At 46.1% G+C, this 23,857-nt stretch overlaps 1 protein-coding gene across 2 annotated transcripts; it reads left to right on the forward strand.

Annotated features, from left to right (window-relative positions):
* Window positions 1-278: 278 nt before the first annotated feature.
* LOC128838330 (cytochrome P450 2D14-like) lies at window positions 279-23,319 on the forward strand. 2 transcript variants are annotated; one of them, XM_054030442.1, is made up of 9 exons: window positions 279-569; window positions 6,413-6,584; window positions 7,859-8,011; window positions 9,586-9,746; window positions 9,880-10,053; window positions 12,529-12,670; window positions 14,833-15,020; window positions 16,044-16,185; window positions 21,681-21,836. In XM_054030442.1, the coding sequence occupies exons 1-9, from the start codon at window positions 357-359 to the stop codon at window positions 21,752-21,754; spliced, it is 1,419 nt and encodes a 472-aa protein (XP_053886417.1). In that variant the 5' UTR covers window positions 279-356; the 3' UTR covers window positions 21,755-21,836. The 2 variants fall into 2 exon arrangements, with proteins under 2 accessions (XP_053886417.1, XP_053886406.1); XM_054030431.1 differs by lacking the exon at window positions 21,681-21,836 and adding an exon at window positions 21,843-23,319 and having other exon boundaries at window positions 284-569.
* Window positions 23,320-23,857: the final 538 nt, after the last annotated feature.

The raw sequence follows: 23,857 nt of genomic DNA on the forward strand, positions 1-23,857 counted from the left end.
ATATGGACCCGACCTTACAGCTCACAGGCTCCAGGGGCTCCTTTCTCCCTCATGTTACATACCACAGATGCTGGAAATGGAGCTATGCCCTTTCCCTTTTGCAGGGGCTGGGCCGCCCTTCCTTACCACTCCCCTGCGAGTTTGTATTGTCCAGGCAGAGGAGGGGCTACAGAGAAATTCTGGCCAGGCAGCTCCAAGCTGTGACATCAGCAAGAGAGGGGCGGGTGTCTGAGAAATAAAGAGAGAGAAGGGGAACGGGTGGAGACAGAAATAGCAAAGAGTGAGAGAACAGGAGCAGGAGAAAGAGGCAGGGGTGAGAGTTAAAAACACGTGGGGGGGCAAAGGGGAGAACGATCATGGAGCTGCTCCTGTGGCTCTGGTCCCAGCTTCGATCCTGCGGGAACAACCTCCCAACACTGGGCATAGCCCTCACAGTCTTCGCTCTGCTATTTGATTTCCTGAAGCGCAGGAAGAGCTGGAGTCGCTACCCACCTGGGCCGACCTCGCTGCCTTTCATTGGGACCATGCTGCAGATCGATTTCCACAACCCGCACCGCTCCTTTACCCAGGTCAGTGCCAGAGGGGCTGGAGAGCACAGCTGAGGTGACCAGATAGCAAGTGTGAAAAACTGGGACAGGGTTGGGGGGTAATTGGCGTCTATATAAGACAAAACCCTGGATATCATAACTGTCCCTATAAAATTGGGACATCTGGTCACCACAGTGTGCTGGGGAACAGAGCTGGCCCGGGCTGGTGGTTCGTTAATCCAGCTGGTGCGGGCTGGAGGGGTTATTTTACAAGCTGGGGCTTTTCCAACACAGGAACAGTCAGTCCACTAGGGGAGGAGGGGCTCTAACGCTCTCTGATTATCTGCTGTGGCTTTGCTCTGGCTCTAGGGTCCAGAGGGCAACATTCCACTCCCAAGCCCAGTAGAATTCTCCGCACATGTTGTGATAGCGCTGGAGGAGAGTGATCCCCACTACACAAACACACACACACAGGGGAACACCCAGACACACTGACTCTTTCCCTTCTCCCTGTAATTTCAGTTGGAGACATTGTAGTGGGCTGGGCTGTTGCACAATATTAGCACTGTTAAACAGCTGCTGCATTCCACCTCAGAGATGTCTGCACTTCAGTGGTGGGTGAAGTGGTCCCTTTATGTACCATCTATAGCCTCTGGGATGAAAAGGGCTAGTGAAAGATTTATTATATATGAAATGCATTTGTCTCAGCTCAGATCCATTCATTAAAAAATTTCTCTGGTTTGGGGATGTGGATGCATGGACGACAGCTTCCTTGTAAGTCACCAGAAATGATTGAGAGTTTCAGCAAAAGTGAACAAAACTGTAATCTCCAGCTATACAACTTTAGGATGTGCTTGCTGGCTGTGTCTGCGCTAACAAGAGCACACACCACCTCTGCAGGGTTAGTTGTTATAAGTCAATGGTTCCCAAACTTCAACAACCTGTGAACCCTTTTCACTAAAATGTCAAGTCTCGTACAGCCCTTCCTAAAAATGAATATTTCCAGGGATTTTCTCCTTTACCTGACTATAAATTATAAAAGTAGTGATCTTGGAAATATAAAATGTATTTTTATGACATGCTTATTAAACTCTATTATTAATTATTATTTATCATTACAGTATTTTTATTACATTATGAAAATGGTGACACTCTTCCAAGATCTCACTTTCGTAGCTTGTATCACTTTGAATAAGCCTGTTATAAGACAAGGCTCCTATGTTTCATCAAGGAGTATCAGATGTGAATCATCATGAAGGTATTTAAAAAGCCAACTCAAAGAGTTCCTCCTACACAAGCATTCAGGTCTGAGCAGTCCAGGCAAACAGTGCACGTTACAACAAAGCTTAAACTTGTTCTTCATAATAATTTTTAAAACAATACTAACTGCCTATTTAATTTTAAAAACAGCAAAAAATATCCACCTCCCTTTCCAATTCTTATAAGAAGTCTTGAAGTTTAAATCTCCTCAGTGTGATAGATATGCTTGCTTTGATCTGCTTAGCTCTTGGAAGTCCAGGGGCTCCGGGGGGCTGGCCCTGTGCTGCCTGGCCGCCATTAGGGATTTTTTTCCTGAGTACCCCTTGTAACATTTTGCGAACCCCCAGGGGTTCATGAACCCCAGTTTGGGAAACACTGTTATAAGTGCTTTGTCCTGTCTCCAAGGAAACTACTGATGTAGTTTGAGGCAACTAAATCATATTACGTTTTGTGATTGTAGTTTCCAAACTCCAGAGGCCCCTTTTTTAGGCTGGTACCTTTCAACACTCCAGCCACAGGGAAACTGGGTCTGGTTCTTGTTTTGACCATACGATAGGAAAAGTTTTTGAGTTTCCAGATCAAATGGGATGATGACAATGCTAACAACAACACTTTTGACCTGTAGTTGTTTTAACGCCACCTTTTTAGTAACAACATATTATTCCCTTTTCTGCCCCTATTTCCATTTCACACAATTTCATTTTGCTTTCTTGCATTTCTCACAGAACGGAAACGAAAACTGCTCCTTTTACTTACAGAATCATAGAAATTAAAGATAGAAATGGCCTATTCTTATCCACCCTTCTCCCTTCTAGTCAGTGGTATGCCCCTGAGGGCTTTATCCAGTTTTAATTACCAGCAATGAGGCTTTCATCACTTCCCCTAGGAAACTTCCCCAGACTGATACATTTCTCGCTGAGGATTTGTTTCTTGTTTTCCAGAGTAAATTTTCCATTATTTAGTCTCATTCCATTACTCCTTCACCCAACCCTAAACAATTTCCCTCTGTCCTTTGCATTTGCACCTTTCAAATACATCTCTACCCCGATATAACACGACCCGAAATAACATGAATTCGGATATAACGCAGTAAAGCAGTGCTCTGGGGGCAGTGGGGGGGGGGGGCGTGGGGCGGGGTTGCGCACTCCAGTGGATCAAAGCAAGTTGAATATAATGCGGTTTCACCTATAACGTGGTAAGATTTTTTGGCTCCCGAGGACAGCGTTATATCAGTGTAGAGGTGTACTTGCAGGAAGAATCATAGTCCCCTTCCTTAGATATGTGAGCAGTCTATATATTTACATCATTTTATCTTTCCTCATGAATCAGCCCATCCAGCTCCCTAATCTCTTTTGTGGCTTTTCTCTGAATTCTCTCCTTTTTAATCAGTATCTTTCTGGTATTGAGGTGAATGCCGGCAATGCTAGGCACTGTTACAGACGCATGTTCACCAGTGCCTTATAGAAAAGGACTCTCATCTGCATGTCACACAGTGCCTCTTTGTGTGTCATCAGCATCGTTGGCTGATGCCCAAGTGGCTTTGAGGAAAGTTGCTGTACAAAAGCAGGAACACAATACGTTGTTTTTTTGTGTTTTTCACATACACATAAAACAAATACTTGTGGTTTTTCTCTCCCCAAATTCTTGGTTCAGAAGGGCATTTTCTCCCATCTGTGTGGACAATCCTCAAGAAATCCCACAAATAGCTGAAAATAGGTTCAATTTTGGACCTAAACTATTTGATAATTGCTTTAAACTCTTCTGCTTTGTGCTCTGCAATGCCTGTCTGTCCCCAGGGTACAGTGGCCGTGGTGCTCGCTAACAAGAGGCACACTGTGCTGGTGGAGTGGTGCAAAGTAGCCTCAAAGCTAGTGTAGCCAGCCACAGCGTGTTCAGGCAGGACAGAGGGATAATCCGATGCTGTAGGCTGGCATAGCAATTCCTACAGGATGCTTTCCTGTAGCCAAGGCAGGGGCCAGGGTTCCCCTGTACCCTGCAGAATCCCAGCTGCTGTAACTGCCTCTCATGGCCCTTGAAAACTGCCATAATTTAGAAAGGCCTTCAGGCTAATCCAAATTACTACAAGGGAATGGGACAGGACTGGCACACGTGATCAGGAGAGTCCTGCTGTATCTTAAAGAACTTTGCACTACCCTCTCCTGCCTTGCACCACACAATGGTTAGCTGCTGGAAAGGAACCACGTTAGTAAATACAAAACTCAGATTTGCAGCCAAGAACTTAGAAGCACGTCATTCTCAGTGAAGTTTACTTGGTTTGCTTTGGTCTAAGACCCGAAAGTTGTTGGGCACTAGCTGAACACCTGCAATTCCATAGGTGCCCCCTCCTCAGGTTTCCTTTGAGTGTGGAAAAAGGGCAGGACTTTTATGCTTCTCCTTTCCAGGCATGTCTGGTCTACACACAGTTTTTGTATCAATTTAATGATTTCAGTCAGGGATGTGATTTTTTTCCTCTACCAAAATAATTGAATCACAGCTGCATTAGGGCAATAATCAACACAAAAACATTTCCTGTTATCTGAGTGTCATTGCTACTGCCGTAATGCTCAGAACAGCATTGGCTAGGATACCATCAGTGTCACATTACATTTCATAGCTGCAATAAGCCATCTTCTGGCTAATGTTTTTGGGGTAATGAACCACCCACATAGGTTAGGAGATGGGCAAAGAAACTATCACGCTGTCGGGAGGGGCTCAAGAGTGTGATTGCCTATCTCAGGGCAGACTGTCAAAAACAGGGCAGACACCCCAAACTGGTGGTGTGTTATATAAGCCGATTTCACCAAGCCAGTAACTAATGTGAACTCCTGGACAGGTGTGCTGGAACCTCGGTAGACGTGTATGGGACGGCATGAGGCTCTGCCCCCTCTGTGGCCCTACCTCTCCTCTCCTCTTCCCCCGAGGCCCTGCCCTCTTTGTGCCTCCACCCCCTGCTCCTTCTCTTTCCCCTGAGGCCCCGTCCCCAGGCCAGGCTGGAAACCCAAGCCTGGCTTTGGTAAGAGCCACCCAGGGAGCCCGGGCCACTGTGGGGATTGCCCTGCCCCCCCCGTTCCAGCACCCCTGCTCCTGGATCACTGTAACAGTCTTACCATGGAGTCTCAGACAGTCCCCTTAGAATCTCCAGTCTATTTTGCCACCCAGACCAACTGGACTTACTGATAAATGGTCACCAAAAAAATCACACCACATTCAGATTATTCCCAGTCCCAAGAGACCAGTCACTTACCCCAGATCAGTTGGTACCCTAGATCTTACAGCAAAGACAACACCTGTAGCTAGTCCTGTAATAAATGATCTAAAGGTTTGTTAACTAGGAAAAAGAAATTACAGAGTTATTTGCAGGTTCAAGCAAGCAAACGTCTACACACAAGTAAGTTATCATCTAAATCTAAGAGTGACCGAGTTGCAGTGATCTGTCTATTCAAAGTTTCTTTCAGGGCGGACCCAGCAGGCAGCCCTGGGGAACTCTCGCCCTGTCAGAGTTCAGACAGCCAAACAGATGGAAAATTTTCCTGTGACTTTGTTTTATTTCCTTCATTCAGCTTCCAAGTCCACGGAACAGGCTTCCTTGCACATGGTATTTCCAAAGTGGGTTAGGCCCATTAGCCAATCCTTTGTATTGCAATGTTCCTTGACCCAGCTGATTTTGACAGCCCTTCTTGATGGGGTGAGGGAGGATTCCTGTGCCTGGGTTCACAAGTTCAGAGCAGCCATTTGCAAAGTTATAAAGCAAAACTTACATATTTTCTTATGGCGTGGAACAGAGACATTGCAAGTGAGATTAATGCCTGCAGCAACTCACAAGCATTTCACAGAGTCTAAACACTAAATACATTCTTGTAAGACTAATACTTATTTTGAGCAAACTAAAATACAGGTGAATTGGTCTGGTCTCAAGCAATGAGTTTGTTAGTTCTTAGCTAATGCCTGCAGCCTGGGCAAGAGCTGGCACCTCATTTGCCAGCATCACAGGAAATGCCCTCCACCGCCCCCAATCCCTTACGTCAGTAATTTTTATTTTGTGTGAATCTGTAGCCAGCACTACTACACCCTCTGTGATAATATCAGATTTCATAAACTAAGCAAGGTTGGGCCTGGTCAGTACTTGAATGGGATATCTCCTGTGCAAAGCCATGTGCTGCAGGAATTAGTGTAGAAGGCTCTCTGGGTCGGTGGTTAAACCAGTGCCACACCATGGTTTTAAGGAACAATGTACGCTTGGGTCAGTTATCCTGGAAGACACCAAAAGAGATCCTGACCGCTGGTAGTTGTTAAAGACCACACGACACTTTCACAAGATCCCTGGCCAAATTTCAACTTGGTTAGTTATGTTCTCCTGACATAAACTCTTTCCGCAGCTTCAGCTGACAATGATGGTATTCTTCACTCCTTGTGTAAGTGGCTGTGTAGTGCTGCTGTGAGTTGTTCCACTCCAGAAGTGGCTGCACATCAGTGATTAGCTAACAAGCCCAATAGAGTGCTCTGAGATCCTTCTCAGTTAGAGAGCGTACAGAAATGCAAGATGATTTTTTCAGGCTTGCTTTCCAGCAAAATGAAGTGTCATCTGGCTTCTAAAAATTTATTTTCCCTTTTTCTTTTCTTGGCAGCTGAGTAAAAAATATGGAAATGTCTTTAGTCTTCAGAACTGCTGGAGTAATCTGATAGTAGTGAATGGATTCAAAGCAGTAAAGGAAGCATTGGTCCAGAAATCAGAGGACTTTGCTGACCGACCATACTTTCCTATATATGAGCACTTGGGTTATAGAGAGAACTTCGAAGGCAAGTACCTTGGAAACTACCATAGTTCTCTGGCAGTGTTGCAGGGGGACTGGCTTTATCATTTGAGCTCCTGGAGAGGTTAAAGGGGACTTAAGGAGTGAACTTCCTCCTCTCTCGTCCCCCTGCTGATGTTGCTTTTGCTGAAGTCTTCCCCTGACACTACCTCTCATGAGGAGGAAGTCAGGTTAGATGAAAATGGGGACTCTCCTTCCCAGCTGCAGCGCTGCAACAACTACTAAGACGTGGCCATTCTGAAATGTTCAGTAGAATGTACATGCTAATCAATACTGATTGGCTGCCATTGTCAGAACGGGCAGATTCCTATCCCTCACCACATGTATGTACCTTCCTCGGCTTGTAAAAGAAATAACCTTCTTCTGAGGAACCTCCAGGACCTAGGAGTGAAGGAGGGTAGAAAGAAATGCAACCTAAAAGGGAGGCTTGTTGGGCTGAAATCATCTCAGGTTATCCCAAAGCACTTTCATAACAAAGATTAGAGCCGGAAAAATATCTATAGAGTCACATTTTCTCAACCCTGGGCAGTGTGTGAACCCCCCATTTGGGGAGACTAGTCCCCTGCCCTGCCCCAAGTCCCTACTGCGGCTGGAGAAGCCCCGCCCAAGCCACCGCCTGCCTGAGCCACCCCGAGCCCAGGCTGGCTGGAGGAGCTCTTGAGTCCTCCCACTGGCCCGGGGCCATGGCGGGGAGTATTAGCAGAGGTTTGGGGAGGCTTAGCCTCCCCCAGCCTCCATTACGCACCACCTATCTTCTCAACCTCCCCCTGGCCCATACTCTGGCCAGTGCTGGGATGCTCCCTATAGTATGTTCTCCAGTGCTTCGTCCAATCCAATCTTAACTGACTTGTGATGGGGCATCCATTAATTCCTTTGAGAGACTAGTTTAATAGATCTAATAATTGGGAAATGTTTGCTGACATCCAACCTGAGGCTTACACCCTTAGAGTATAGCATGGCTTATCTCCATTAACTACATCAGGTTATACCAGCTGCGGATCTGGCCCTGAATTTCATGCCATTACTCCTAGCTATATCTTGGAGCTCCCTGAATAATCCCTCTCCCTCTGCACTAACCACCTACACCTCTGAAGGATGCAATAATAGCTCCCATTAGTTGCCATTTGGCCAAGCTATACTTGGTTCCTTTTATCCTTCCTCAGAAGCCAGTCTCTCCAGCCCTATTTTGTTGCTCTCCAGTGAATTTTGCATAGTGCTTCCCAGAGGTGATTATGTCTCTTGTTTATTAATATTTTCCAGGGGTGGTGCTTGCAAGATATGGTCATGCCTGGAAGGAGCAAAGGAGATTTGCACTCTCCACCTTGAGGAACTTTGGGATGGGAAAGAAATCCCTGGAGCAGCGTGTGACCGAGGAAGCTGGATTTCTGTGCTCTGCGATCTGTTCTGAACAAGGTTTGTAGCATCAAGGGAGATGGGTCAGGGGACCAGTGTGACTTCCATACATAAGGAAATGAAAGGATAATATGATAGCCTGACAGATGTTTTAACATGAGAGTTTGTGTTGGGAAGTAAAAAAACCAAAGAGACAACCCAACATCTCCAATTGAATGTGCAAGGGGAATTTTAGGTTGGTAGAATGTAATTACCTCAGCTGGAATCTGGTGAAGGCATCAACACTAACATGCTTCCAAAACATGCCATGAAGTCTTTAAGGACATCACTTTTATGCCTCAACTTAAAAATGTCTGTAGCAGCCCAGTAACATCTGTCTGTACACAGCAGCACGGGTTCAGTACTGAGGCAGAGATGAGTACTGTTACCGGCACACATTTCTCTGTTACTCCCACACTCTAGAGGCACCCACTTCACCCAGTTCTTAGGGCTCAAGATGTAACCCTCTTAATTTAGACACCCACCCTTACCCTATTCCTAGGGCTCAGGGCGTACTGTTTGCGAGTTTGCAAGACCTTTTATCCGTGAAAAAGCATTACACTGTAATAATCTCTATTTATTAACAATTACCAAGCAGAATACACATGCTAAGCATACAATGCTATGCTCACCAATCCTGGTCAGGCAGGCGGACTTTCCCCCTGTTGGCCATGCAAGGGCAATCTCATCTGGATTCTGGTTGCTGCATGTCACGGTTGTGCAGAGGATTCTTTGCAGCTTTGATCTTAGGCTGTGTCTTAGCGGTGAATTCTTCTTCCAGGTCTTTCCTCCTTCTTATCCTTCTGTTCCTTCTCCGCTGGTCTCCTTCTTGGACCCCAGTTTATATAGTGAAACTTGAGTCCTGCTTAGCTATATTAACCAATCATTTTACTAACTAATTCTAACATATTGTAACAAAATTCTCTAACCAATCAGACCCCGTCACCTTAACTAATTTACACCTAGCAAAATTAATTATGTAACAGACAAAAACAAAGAACCAGACAGAGATCATACACACAAACAGTAGAGAAGTGGAGACCATAAAGATAAAACGAGAAAGAAATGAGGATTTGACAACCACAACTATTGATAAGTGATTTCATGCCAGGCAGGATGCTATCAAACTAAGTTTTCTTTAACCATCTTAAGATTTGTTTCTTTATCTGGTGATAGTGGGGGCTATTAGGACAGGATCGCCTTCTTAACAGACCGATATTACATTGTTTTGATGTATTTTAGATGGAATGTGAGGATGTGACTTCTTAGCTAATGGCCGCTGCTTCCTAATATGGCTGCAGACAAAGGCCTTATCCCTACAGTACCAGGGACTGAATCTGCAGCAGCACAAACCTGGAATTCTTAAGTTTTCCATGGTGGTCTCTCTTCCAAGTATTGACCAGGCCCAGCCCTGTTAGTATGTGGGGCATCTTTAACTTCCCCAGGTTACATGAGCATGGACTTTAAACTGGTTTGTTCCATAAGCAGTCTTGAAATGTTAGAGGTTCTTGCTCAGTGTGTTCCATGCAGCGAGGGGCAGGCTACAATAATGTTGTGACTCCTAATGTCTTTGGTTGGTCCTGCATGTTTTTCAGGTCGTCCTTTTGATCCACATTTTCTTATAAACAATGCAGTTAGCAATGTGATCTGCTCCCTCGTCTATAGTGAGCGCTTTGACTATGACAATAAGAAATTTCAGAGGTTGCTGCATTTGATTGAACAGGCCTTGAACGAAGAAGCTGGATTCCTGCCCCAGGTAACTCAGCACGTATGATTTGGTCGGTAAGAAGCTGCCATTTGATTGATCAGTAAGATTGTCGTTTAGTGATTCTTTTCTGGGAGCCATAGGGTGTGGTTTTCTCTCTCTCTCTCTCACTGTATTATCTTAGCTCCTTCTTGTAGTACCTTGGCTGCTGCGCATCCCTGGAGTGCCACAGAGCGTCTTCCGAGCCCAAAAGGAGGTCCTGGACTTCACAGATGAGCTTGTGAAGGAGCACAGGATGACCTGGAATCCTACCCAAAAGAGAGACTTCACTGATGCTTTTCTAGAAGAGATAGAGAAGGTAGGAGGAGACGGGCAGGTGTAGATCTCTTTGACTCCGTGAATATATTGGTGATGGGAACACTCCCTGTTAGCTTCCCTCGTTGTAAAGTTTACAAGCAAAATCCTATTGCTAATAGAACTGCTATGAACAGCTCCCTGTTCTATTTCTTCTGGTTTTCCCTTATCTAGTGAGTCTAATGAGTTCATGCTCAGAAATCAGCTGAAGAATAGGCTGATAGTTGGAACTTTGTTCTGAGGCAGTGCCGCGCTCTACTGGGTGCCGTACCTGGGTCCTTCGCTCTCTTGGCCGTGGAACAGCCCTGACATAAGCCGACCATGTACAGTTTAGAGACACCTTTTAATCGTTTTGGCAAAGGTCACAGTGAAGACTTCCTTCATCCTTCCAAGTCACAGCTTCGTTCAAAGGCAGGCTGCTGGGAATTCCGTGGCTGGAAACATGTTCCAGAACAAAAACCCGATCTGTTTTTATATCTTTCTAGAACAGCTGGTTGCAAAATTGAAACAATGAAACATGTGGCTTTTGACAACATTTCATTTAGAAAAAATCAAAATGAAACATTTTGATAGGCTTGAAACATTCTGTTTTGAGGTTGTCAGAACAGCAATTTCAATTTTTCATTTAGAAATTACTTAATTTAATTTTTTTAATGTATGGTTTGTTTTATTTTTATAGTATTTTTAAAATTTTGATTAACCTGAAACCTTTTTTTAAAAACTTTCATTTTGTGGGAAATTTCTAAATGTCAACGTCTTGTTCTGATTCTTAAACAAAGCAAATTACATTTTCATTGGCTCTTAAATAGCATATTAATTATTGCCCATGTTGAGGCTACGTCCAAATTTACTGAATTGCTCTAAGAAAATCTCTAGATAAGAAACCCTTACAAAACAGACACATAAAGTCCACCGCATTACAAAAGATAGCCAGACTACTTCCTGCTGTGATCCTGTCATATCTCGTATGCTAAGCAAGGTGGCCCTGAAGAATACTTGGTGGGGAGACCTGAGTCTTGTAGAAAATGAGATTGTTGGTTCAGTAGGTAGCACTGAGGTCCTGATCTCATAGAAGATACCAGGGCAGGAATAGGGACTGTCAAATTATTATTCACAGGTACATATATAAATAGCATATTATGCATATTAAACATATAAATAGCATATTAGTTATTGCCCATGTTAAGTCTACGTCCAAATGTATAGAATTGCTCTGAGAAAATCTAGATAAGAAACCCTTTTGCTACTACATGGAATTTCTGACCTGATCAAGTGTGAGTGCTCACACTAACCTCTTGTAGTTGCAGAGGCACAAATCTCTAAAACTGACTGGAGACCCTCCTTTAACTATGGTGGTAAGACTGTGGGCAGAGTTTCCAGCATGTATGCTGAGTGTACTGAGCAGCATCAGGCAGTGAGAGTCTGCCGTGCCTGGGGACTCCTCCTCCACCACCACCACAAGCTCTTTCAGGTGCGTTGAGCAGTGGTGTTGGAACTGGAACTGGAACTGGCCGCAACCGCAGCCTTGAAGCAGTAATAACAAACACCAAATACATGGTTTCCATGGTTTCCATCATCCAGCACCCCTGGACTTTGGTGGGTCAGAAAGTGCCGCTGAAATGTCCACCAGCGCCTCATGGAAACTCTGCCCCATTCCTGACACAGGCAGGACAGCGCAAGCAAGAAAAGTTCTTGAAAAGGGGCCTCTTCCATGTTGCTCGGCAGGCAGTGTTGGCAGGCTGGTCAAATTTTCCTGTAACGTTCAGGGTGGGCCGTAAAGCTTTCCCACAGTCAAGGCTAGAGCGGCCACATTCTGGGAGGATGCTAGGGAGTCTGGGATATGGTTGGTTTGACTCGGGTCTGTCTGCTACGGTGTGAATGCCAGAGGTTCACGCCTGGCCTAGAATATTCTTAACGTAGGGTTGACAATCGGTGTAGACTTCTGCAGGGGTAGTCAATAATTTTTTGTTATGGTCCAAATTTCTTGGGCAAGGTATAGGGAAGGTCCAGACTGCAGAGAAAATAATTTTAAAAAAATGACAATAATGATAAGTAAATAAAAAGATTTCAGGGACTGTTCAAAAGCATCTAGCAGTACAGATTTGGCCTGCGGTCTACCTATTGACTACCCCAGTGTAGATGCTCAAGCTCTGGATTCTCTAAGCCAGGGTCAGCTGAGTCAAGTGCCACCTACCCTGGGCTTATATTGCAGTGTAGACATACCCTGTGTTTTTGGAGCAGAAGGTCCTGAGCTTTATTCCTGATGAAGTCCATGGTGTGTGGGACAAATTATTACCTTGAAATGTATGTGACCAAGGAGCCTTCACGGCGTGTGTTGTCATATGCGTGTGTTATGCTTCATTCTGCAAACAATTCAACCTTTCAGTCTGAGAATATGAATTACCACTATCTACCCGTCTGCTCCTCTCTCCCCAACAAAATTCCAAGGTCAAATCACGCTCTCTTTTGTTCCCTTCAGGCTAAAGAGCATGCGGGGAGCAGTTTCAGTGACAACAACCTTCGTTTGGTAACAGTTGACTTGTTTACCGCTGGCACTGAGACCACCTCCACCACCCTGCGCTGGGCATTGCTGTACATGCTTCTCCATCCTGACATCCAGTGTAAGCAAGAGGACTGGTGGAGATGGGACCGGTTCTCCCAACCCTGCATTTTCCACTGAAATAGGGTGACCAGATCGCAAGAGTGAAATATCAGGACACATTCGGCGAGTGGGGGGCGGGGAGGAGACAGAGACAGGTGCACAGCCCCGACCGGAGCCAGAGGCACACTGGTCCGCCTGGCCCTGTGCTACCAGTGTGCCCCTTCCTGTTGGGGCTGGGGCCATGCTGCACCACACAGCTCCCCTGCCCAGTGCCCGCTGGATCCACTATGCCCAGAGCCGCCCTACAACCCTTCCACCACAAATGCACAGTGCTGTGCACACACACCCTGCCCAGCGCCCCCCTGCCCACAGCCCCACAACAGCTGCCCAGCACCCCACACACAACCCCCCACTCGCTAGTTTCCCAATACACACAGATTTCCCCTTTCTCTGTCCCAGTGCCCTTCCCCACAGCCCCACCACCACAACTAAACAATGCCCCACACAGACCTGCACTGCCCAGAGCCCTGACACACACAAACCTCCCCCACTTCCAAGTGCCCTCCACACCCTCACTGCCCAGCACCCCCCACAGTCTCCCAGACACTCACTCCATCACACCCTGCCCCCTTCTCTGGCCGCACTCACCAGCCCTGCTGGGAGGTCTCTGGCTCCTAGGGTGAGAGCAGTGAGGGGGGTCTCCAGACTCTCCACGGGCTGCGCCCGCCACAAGCGCGAGCTCTGTGGCTCCCATTCACCGGGAAAAGCGCCAATGGGAGCTGCCAGAGCTGCGGAGCGGGGCTTGCAGGTGCCGGCAGCATGCAGAGCCCCCCCGCCCTAAGAACCAGAGGGACCTGCCAGGGGGCGAGGTGGGGCATCCGGGTGGTGCTCACCTGGGGCGGCTCCCATCCTGGGAAGCATTCGGCAGGCTGGTCCCCCTGGCTCCTAGGGTTGCGGGTCGGGGGGGGAAGGGGCGGGCGGGTGGAGGGCTCTCTGCCCGCTCCCGGCGCCTGCAAGTCCTGCCCCTGCAGCACGCGGCACTCCTGCCAGCGGGCGGACCTTGGAGCTCTCCCAGGAGGCGGTAAGCGGTGGCTCCAGCGCGGTGGCTGCGGTCCCCGATATCGGGACAAAGGGCGTTCCGACTGATGTAAGGTTGGGACATGGGACAAGTCCCCTAAAATCGGGACTGTCCCAATAATATCCGGACGTCTGGTCACCCTACACTGAGAACTTCTTAGCATCTGCTGTCACCTTTGTGTTCTGGGCGTATGACACTGCCGTAGCAACAGTCACAGCTGTGATTGGGGAAATAATTCCACTGGAAAACTCTGAGAGGGAGAGCAAAGATCTGTGGCAAGGGAGAGAGAAAGCCCCTGTTAAAGATTTCATTGTCAGGGGGAGCGCTCACCACTTTTCTTCATGACAAGTGCACTTTGAGACCCTCGTAGCTACTTGGTAATTCTTCCTTCTCTTAGGGTCTCCATAGGGATAAATGCTAACCTGCTTAAATGTGCCAACGCCGGAGGCATAAGTGGGTCAAATACAGTATGAAGAAGGTGGGATGTCTTTAACAATGAGCTTATTAACCCATAGCACAGAGGATGACTATGTAAATTGGGCTGAGTGACTGAAGATGAATGTGCTCTCCTTCAGCGCCTAATTCTGCATTCTTCTCTTTCCCACTGTCTACAGGGCTCACTTTGCCCCCTTGCCCCCAACCAGGTAAACCCTGCCTCCCTTGCACTCTTGCTTTCAGGTGCTTTCAACAAACACACAAGACCTGATTGCGAGGTCAGGAATTAGCAGTTGGGAAGCAGAGCAGTACATGTCTGGGGTATCAAAGAGGCTTTCTGGTTGTGTGGAGATGAGAGAAATCAGAAGTGTGTCCACGCCCTCTCCCCACTGCTGGATATCGTTCCTGACCCTTGACCAAGTGCCCCAGACACCTCCCAAACACTGCACCCACTTCTTAGAGATGACTCACTTGTAAACTGCTCAGTGATTGATAGGAAGGTGGCTAACAAACTCACAGAATATAAACCCAGCGCTGTACAAATAAACAGACAATCCCTGCCCCACAGTGTTTAAAACTTAAGGGTAAATCTGCAGGTTCCCCATTTCTACAGTGTTGATGTACATCATTATGTTATATTGAGGAGGATGTAAAGTGTCTTTTTCCAGGTAAAGTCCATGAGGAAATTGATAAGGTGATTGGCAGGGACAGGTCACCCAAGATGGAGGACCAAGCGAACATGCCTTATACCAATGCTGTGATCCATGAAACTCAATGTTATGGGGATATTGTTCCTGCTGGATTGCCTCACATGACATACCGGGACACCGAGCTCCAAGGCTACTTCATTCCAAAGGTATCTATGGCCAGGCAGGGGATGCAGACATCTTCTCCCCTTGCAGACTTATGTCCTGAAGCTGCAGACATTCCATATGTGAATCTCCCCAAGGTTCCATGCAGAGGGGGGTGGAGCACCAGGCCCTGAATCTCACAACCATTGGTGAGTTATCAAATGTGCAGTTTTGAAAGGGCTTGGGCCTCAGAGAGCCTTGTTTATGTGGCTAGCTCCATCTTCAACAGGTCTTTGGATATCTGAAAAAACAACAAATGGAGCTAAAACACAACTAAGGATTGCTATCATTACAAGGGAGACTGTAATTTTGTCTTGGGCACCTTATAACATTCAGTATATCTGCTTGAAGGTGGAGAAAGGTAATGCTGATTAACTGTATAGAAACTACCTGCTAGGTCAAGAGTTCAAATCCAGTACAGTAGCAACTAAAACTCTATTATCTGAAGGCTGTTCAGAGGCCCTGTGCATCTCAGTCCAGTTCCAAGTAGACAAGGGACAATGACGGGCAATTATTGCCTTCCTTGGTGACAGTCTCACTGGAGAGACCAAAGCCATACAATACTCAATTCCACTTTCGCCCTTAGAAGAAACTCCTCTAGCTCAGGTCTAAGACATGTGAGAGGGAAAAGATCTCGCTTTTTCTGTGAAGACAATGAGAATTGTAGTTCAGTCTCTCAATCAGAACACTCTTACCAGAGCTAAAATTGGGGAGTAGAAGCAATTTTCATCCCATGAACCTCATTAGACCCTGAAAACACCACTTGCATATTCTTAGTCTGGCTAGCATGCAATGTACAAGGGCGACAGGGTTCAGAGCATATGCCGTGCACTGCCGAGGGCCTTGAAGGTGTCCCACTCCACTGTGCTATAAGATTATACACTTAGGTATCTGAGGTGGGTTCTGTGCCTTCCTCTGAAGCATCCTACAATGGCCACTACTTGAGATGGGAAATTGAATGCAGAGGGACTGGCCTGTTCTGATGTGACCATTCTTATGTACCCCGTTTCTTCTCTGGGGTGGATCAGGGGACGACAGTCATCACTAACTTGTCCTCGGTGCTGAAGGATGAAACGGTTTGGGAGAAGCCGCACCAGTTCTACCCGGAGCACTTCCTGGATGCAGATGGGCAGTTTGTGAAGCGAGAGGCCTTCCTGCCTTTCTCTGCAGGTAAATCCAAGGGGAGGAGCAATTGGGAGAGGCCGTCCCTGTGGAATTGAGGCACAGAGCATGAGAAATGACCCACTACTGTTATGGGAAAGTGAGTCTCCTCTAAAGGAAGGTGTCCCTCTCATCATAAGAGCAGCTTCCTCATGTGGAAGATCAGTGCAGTGTGTGCTGAGCTGGGTCTGTTCTACAGTGCCCTGGTGGTACCAGTATATGCAACCTCTGCAAAATAACTCCCTCTCTCTATTTCTCCAGCGCAGAAACTCTGGCCTTGAAATTCTGTACTTAGGGTCAGGCCTTGAGAGCCTGAGCAGCTTGCCCCAGGGCCTGTGTAAACCACTCGGCCAAAGGGAAGCAGTCCTGTATTCTGTACTCTGCAGTAAACTGGGCAACCCTCACCTTAATTAATTCATTGCTCATCTTCTACTGCTGTAGTTATTTAAATAGAAAATAAACTTGTTACAAATCAATTCCTGTTGCTTATGTAAGAAACCCACCTACCTAATCCCTGAGGAGCGCAGAACTGCCAGGTTAAGGAGGACCTTCGTCCCTTAAGCCTATACACCCATCTGTCACGTTAGGCTCTGTTCTTCATGAGCATGCTGCATCTCCCCAGAGAAATTACTCCATACTCAATAGACACAGGGACATACTGAATGCAACACATTAATCGCTTCTGCACTATAACGGAAAAGCTTAACTGCAAGCCCAGGAATTGGTTTAGAAGCAATGTGCACACACACAGGTGAGGTGTGTGTTATTGGGAAAAGGATGAGGTCATAGTTAAGGATTTCTGTTAAAGCATGATCAAAATTGTTGTGTGCCACATACTTCTTTATCTGTTGCAAGGCACTCTGATCAAAGGAAGTCGTTTGTTACTGGAGGCCCTGGGACCACTGCAATGGGGTACATGGATCAGTAGGGGATGAAGGAGAGATGGATGTTCCCAGTTTCCCATATGCTCCAAACTCACCAGAGAGATGGGAAGAGGGAAATACTGATTCTCTGATAGACACCAAAGGAGGCCAGCTGTGGCTGGTGGAGGGGCTGTAGGCTCTGTCCTAACCCCTCTGGTCACCACATCAACAGCAGAGGGATTTCTGAACTGGTGGGGCACGGCCTCTGCCGGGCGTGTACCAGTGCAGCCCAGGAGTTCCAGCAGTGGGAAACGTGAGGGCTTAGACAGAAGGGTCTATGCACTGAGCAGTGTTCTAGAACCTTTCCCAGTGACCGGATCACCTCCAAAAATCGACAAACACTTAGCAGGGTGGTTGGTGCTTTCTAGTTTAGTTTCAATGCAGCCAACCGTTTCCGTTACAGAGAGGGGTTGGTTAGTTAGGCAGCTACTAACGCATTTCCAGAATACGCTGCAGTACTGGGGCGGGGTTATCAGTGTCTGGGTACTAAGCTGAGCTAGGTATTGGCTCAGTGGGTACATCTACACTTCAGACTGGAGGTGTATGTTCCAGGTTGGATACACATACCCACGCTAACTCAGCGATAGCATGTAGGAGTGTAGCCACTGCAGCGTGAGCAATGGGAGGGGCTGGTCACCCTGAGGATGATCCCATCGAAGATACTAGGTATCTACCCAGGTGGCTAGCCCCTCCCGCTGCTTGCGCCCCCCTGGCTACACTTCTGTTTTTAGCACACTAGCTAGCTCAGAGTTAGTGGAGCCACGTCTCCTCGAGCTGGAGATTACACCTTCCAGCTCAAAGTGTGGCCGTACCCCTGGTTAAAAGCCAATTTTGTTTTTCGTTTTATGATTTGATTTTAGTCTGTAAACAGGTAATTGAGCAGCCACCTTCCGTTTGTGGCAAACTGCAGTGCAATGAGTGTCTCCCCTGCACTCTGTGTCAGTGCCTGCCTTGCGCTCTCTGGAGCAGCACTTCCCAAAATATGGCTCACACCCCCAAATGGGGCCGCGCCATCAGCACATGGGATCGTGGCAATCCTTTGTGTGCAGAGGACACCATTTTGCTCCTCCATGTTTTCTGGGGTTCCAGCAGGAAATAGTGCATTAAAACAGGGTCACACTGGCAAAAAAATTGGGACCCGCTGATCTAGAGCCTCACGTAATTCAAGAATGGACTTTTGTTAGCTAGCTCTGTATTTGTACCTTAGCAGCACAAAGCACAACACCTCTACCTTTCATATTTGCTCCACAGCCACACTAGATAAGCGTTGCCCCTTTCCAATCTCAATGTCTAGTTGAAACTAGAATTCTTTGAGGGCGTCAACAAGCATGTGGACAAGGTCCCTCACCAAAGGCTCGTAAGCAAAGTAAGCTGTCGTGGGATAAGAGGGAAAGTCCTCTCGTGGATTGGTAACTGGTTAAAAGATAGGAAACAAAGGGGAGGAATAAATGGTTAGTTTTCAGCATGGAGAGAGGTAAAAAGTGGTGTCCCTGGGGGTCTGTACTGGGACCAGTGCTGTTCAACATATTCATAAACGATCTGGAAAAAGGGGTAAACAGTGAGGCTGCAAAATTTGCAGATGATACAAAACTACTCAAGATAGTGAAGTCCCAGGCAGACTGTGAAGAGCTATCAAAGGCTCTCTCAAAACTGGGTGACTGGGCAAGAAAATGGCAGATGAAATTCAGGGTTGATAAATACGAAGTAATGCACATTGGAAAACATAATCCCAACTATACATATAAAATGATGGGGTCTAAATTAGCTGTTACCACCCAAGAAAGATCTTGGAGTCATTGTGGATAGTTCTCTGAAAACATCCACTCAATGTGCAGTGGCAGTCAGAAAAAGCAAACAATGTTGGAAATCATTAAGAAAGGGATAGATAAGAAGACAGAAAATATCATATTGCCTCTAGATAGATCCATGGTATGCCCACATCTTGAATACTGCGTGCAGATGTGGTCACCCCATCTCAAAAATGCTATATTGGGATTGGAAAAGGTCAACAAAAATGATGAGGGGTATGGAACAGCTTCCATAGGAGGAGAGATTAATAAGCCTGGGACTTTTCAGCTAGGAAAAGAGATGACTAAGGGGTGATATGATTGAGGTCTATAAAATCATGACTGGTGTGTAGAAAATAAATAAGGAAGTGTTATTTACTCCTTCTCATAACACAAGAACTAGGGGTCGCCAAATGAAATGAATAGGCAGCAGGTTTAAAACAAACAAAAGGAAGTATTTATTCACACAATCCACTGTCAAGCTGTGGAACTCTTTGCCAGAGGATGTTGTGAAGGCCAAGACTTTAGCAGAGTTCAAAAAAGAACTGGATAAATTCATGGAGGATAAGTCTATCATTGGCTATTAGCCATGATGGGCAGGGATGGTATCCCTAGCCTCTGTTTGCCAGAAGCTGGGAATGGGCGACAGGGGATGGATCACTTGATAATTACCTGTTCTGTTCATTCCCTCTGGGGCACCTGGCATTGGCCACTGTAGGAAGAGAGGATACTGGGCTAGATGGACCTTTGGTCTCACCCAGGATGGCTGTTCTTATGTTCGTCAAATTTCAGGGCCCTGGGGACATTCCAGTTGGAAGTAGAAATTGATGGAGTCAAGTATTTTCTTTGATGCCATCTTGTTTATTTTTAAGGAACATACAAAGTCCTGCTCTCTGAACTCAGGAGGAACCGTAACAAAAGGAGGAGTTTCTTAGCTTATAGCCCAAAGCCTCTTTTGCCAACAGACCCAAAAGCTTTTTCCTAGGGGTCTCACTGCACTCACAGGCTATTACTGCTTGTCCTTCTTGCTTTTGTCTCTGCTTCTCTCTGTTTTTGTCTGTTCTCAGTTTCTGTGTGTTCTCTCTCAGACTCGCAACCCCCTTCCATTCCCCCTCTCCCCAACCTGGTCACAATACCAAGTGGAACTCCCTACCCATCTGATGCTAGTTTCTGGGCAGATTCTATTAGGCCTTGTATTAGGTGTGGCCCCTTAAGTATTTCTTACAACTATTGTAAGTGACAGGCACGTTCACATATGAGTTTGAATAAGGTTTTGAGTCAACCTATAACAAGGTGTGATTGGGGCATGCTGAGATTGCTCAATTAGGGCAAACTGCAACAAGTGGGGAAGACAATCCCCCAAAGTGGTGGTTATTGTAATACTTAGATTCACCAAGCCAGCAACAAAACAGCTTCTACAATGCAATACCTTACTGGTTACCCAGAAGCCAAACTACAGTTCCCTTAATGCAACCCACCCTTGAGCTCCCACCCAGACACCCAAGTCTCCAGATACGATGAAGATTACTGAAAATCTTGTTCATCGTATAAAAATCTTACCAATCCCAAAGGATCAGACACATTGCCCATCAAGTTAATTAATATCTCAGATCTTACCCAAATACATTCCTATTAAGGAAACTAAGATTTATTAAAAAAGAAAAAAGAGAGAGTGTGTTGGTTAAAAGATCATTACACATACAGATACGAACAAAATTCTTACGCCAGTTTCATAGTATAGAGGGTGAGCTCTAGAATTGCAGAGTCCTTTCCAGAATCAGTTCTTCAGTTTATAGTTCAAAGTCCAATATCCAAGATCAGGGTGATCCAGAATGGAGCTGGAGACCTCAGTGTTGTGACTCAAACTTCCCCTGACGAAGCTTAGCAGATCTGAGATAACAGGCTCAGGGCCCTAGAGTTCTTTGTATAGTTGTCCAGCAGCCTCTTGACAGCGTGCAGTCCTTGGGTGACCAATAGTGGTCTTGAAGTAACCTCCTATTTCCTAAGCACCACTGGTAATTAGCTGCACGGATTAACAGAAGGCAACTGCCCATTTCCCGCCATTTACAGGGAGTTTACTGCATACTTCAAAGAGAAATTAAGACAGTGCTATTACTACATTCACAGTTCATCTAAATGTTAACATCTCCCTTTGATCTCTGACTTAACAGAATACAGGACATTCAGTTACATTGTTAGAAGGATTTTGCAGTGGCTATGGGAGTAGATATGGCACCAGTGATGTCTTTCAGGCTGGCGGTGAGGTGATGCTGTTTGTACAAGTACTGCAAAGGCTTGCTGCAGTGGTTTAGCCTGACATGGGTCATTGGTGAAGATGCACCACTTGTATTTGCCTCAAGTCCAGGAAACCAATGTCCCCAGATTGCACTTGAACCAGAATCTCCTGCCTGGTAGCATGGGCATGTTGTTCCACCTCAGATTTCTCTATCTAAAGGCATTTATTTGCCCATTTCGATTCTAGAAGGCAAGAATTCCACAAAGAGCATATGGGACAGATCTTCAACTGGTGTAAATTATCATAGATCCTTTTACATCAATGGAGTTATGCCAATTTAATAGCTGAGGATTTATCCCTGTGTATTCGAGTGTCTCTGACCCTTCTGAGTCAGGCTAATGAGGCAGTAATTCCCCTCTCCAAATCAACTGACAGTCCTTGGTATTATGATTTCCACTGAAGCGTCTGGTGCTGGCCACCATCAGAGACAGACAATCAGATTAAATAGAACATTGATCGGTCTGGAGAATTATTTCCTAGTTGTTCCTGTTCACACAGGGTCTGAGAAGAGGGAGACTCACCATCTGCTGCATATGGAGGCAGATTCTCTGTTCACTCCAACCTGTGCCTGAGCAGTAAGGGTCTTACTCCTTCGGTGACTAGTTATTGTATCCTCCTCCTCTCTGCCTCCTCCCTCTTTTCTCACTCCCACGCTTGCAGGTCGTCGTGTTTGCCTGGGGGAACAACTAGCCAGGATGGAGCTTTTCCTCTTCTTCACCAGCCTGCTGCAGCATTTCACCATCAGTCTCCCTGAGGGCCAGGCCAGGCCTCGAGAGGATGGACACTTTGCCACGACACTCACCCCACACCCCTACCAGATCCTGGCTGTCCCAAGATAAGTGCAGTGTTTTGCAAAGTTCTCCTCATATATTTTAGGAAGGCAGTAGTGCTTAACTGAAAGATGCTCCTACTCCGGTGGGAGAGCTTCTCCTGTCAATATAGTTAATCCACCTCCCTGAGAGGCGATAGCTGTGTTGGCAGGAGAAGCTCTGAAGACATAGTGCTGTCTACACAGGCGTTAGGTTGGTATAACTATGTCGCTCAGGGGTGTGGATTTTTCACACTCCTGAGCGACCTAGTTATACCTATATAGGCCTGTAGTTTAGGCCTGGCCTTAGCATTGTGTCTGCTTCATTCTTTAACAGAGTCTCTTTGAGATCCTCTGAAGTTATGCTATCAGCACTATTGGCCGTTTACCCGTCAGCATTGTGTAGATCCCTGTTGCGTGTTGGTACAAATAGCAAATGTGTAACGGAATGCTCAAGATAGCGTGATTACATGTGGGTAGCAAGAGCCTGGCAGACTTGTCACTGCAACACATAATATGAGCTTATTGCAACTGTTTAAATGGGAAAGTCGGTGCTCTGAGCCAGCAGGGTGTGGTTTGGTTTTCTAGCACTTTGCCTGGGTATTCCTTCAGGGCCAAGCCATTGCCTTCTCTGAGAAGAGATTTTGAAGTACACTTCGCATTTGCTTGTACATGCTGCAGACAATGCTATTGACAGAGATTTACCTGCATTATTTTAGGAGATTTGGTAAACAAAAATGGATCACATCTTCCACTGATCTAAAGTGACTTCTGGAGCTATGCCTATTTGCGCCAGCTGAGGATCTGGCCCAATATGTACTTTATAGTTTAGTGTCATTCCAGTTTTGATCTTATCTTTTTCTCTTTACACAAACGTAATATGAAGGAACCACATGTGTACAGTGGGGTCCAATCATGTGTTTGTTGGAAATACGCATGCCAGGCATTCCTCCATGTACACACTGCTGCTCTGACTGGGTTCTGGCAACTGCTAAAAAAAACCTGAACATGGGGAATGGAACAAAAAAGCTCACAAACTATTTAAAGGGTTATTATGCTATGCCTGTACACGACACCTTCCTTCCTCCATTACACACGTTCCTTTCACTTTCAGCCCAGAAAAGTGTTAACACAGTTTCTTTGGAATAGAAACCTCTTATGTTAGAGTAAAGCGACAATGGGAGGAATTGCCAGTAAATTGTCTCAAAATGTTGTGTTTTGTGCAAGATAACCCTGTAATTTGCCCTTGCAAATGATTGTTATAATTTGTGTATTGAATACAAAATAGTAAAATTATGTTAATAAAAAGAGGAATCTTTTATTCTTTAATGTTTATTACTTCCTGTCTCTTTAGTTCTTGAAAAGTGCTTGCCTCTCGTGCCTCATATCAAGTACACGCTCTATGTTACTGTGAGAAAGGAGATTTGGGCTGTGTGAATAGAAGTCAAGGGATGAGGGTGTGGTGAGGGTAGGGAGCAGATCACATTTGCTGCTTGGCTAGATTATGAATAGTTCAGACAAAAAATCTGGTTTTAACCTAAAAGCCTCTTGTTCCCAAAGGAAAGCAGCTAATTTACATTTAGTTTCCCATAGCCCTGTCTAGGCTGTAGGAAGCAGAGACTAGCCAGCGCACATCAGCACTTCAGTCAAGTCACCTGTCCACCCACAGACTGCCCAGCCACACAGCCCAGAGAAATGGAATAGACCGTTATCAAACTGTAACATGGAGATGATGATAATATTTCCTTTGTCTCACTGTTTCTGCCTTGCCTGTTTAGAATGTAAACTCTTCAGGGCAGGGCTGGGACGATCTCTTACTGTGTATCTGTACAGTGCCTAGCACAAAGAGACCTCCAGGTACTGTCCT

This window comes from Malaclemys terrapin, chromosome 1 (genome assembly GCF_027887155.1).
Source record: "Malaclemys terrapin pileata isolate rMalTer1 chromosome 1, rMalTer1.hap1, whole genome shotgun sequence".
NCBI classification, from domain to species: domain Eukaryota; kingdom Metazoa; phylum Chordata; order Testudines; family Emydidae; genus Malaclemys; species Malaclemys terrapin.

What these genes read in the sequence shown, in the direction of transcription:
- LOC128838330 (XM_054030431.1), top strand. Translation starts at nt 357, where the DNA reads ATGGAGCTGCTCCTGTGGCTCTGGTCCCAGCTTCGATCCTGCGGGAAC. An exon ending in CGCACCGCTCCTTTACCCAG is followed by an intron (nt 570 to 6,412) that starts GTCAGTGCCAGA and finishes TTTTCTTGGCAG; the next exon opens with CTGAGTAAAAAATATGGAAA. An exon ending in TCTCCATCCTGACATCCAGT is followed by an intron (nt 12,671 to 14,832) that starts GTAAGCAAGAGG and finishes GTCTTTTTCCAG; the next exon opens with GTAAAGTCCATGAGGAAATT.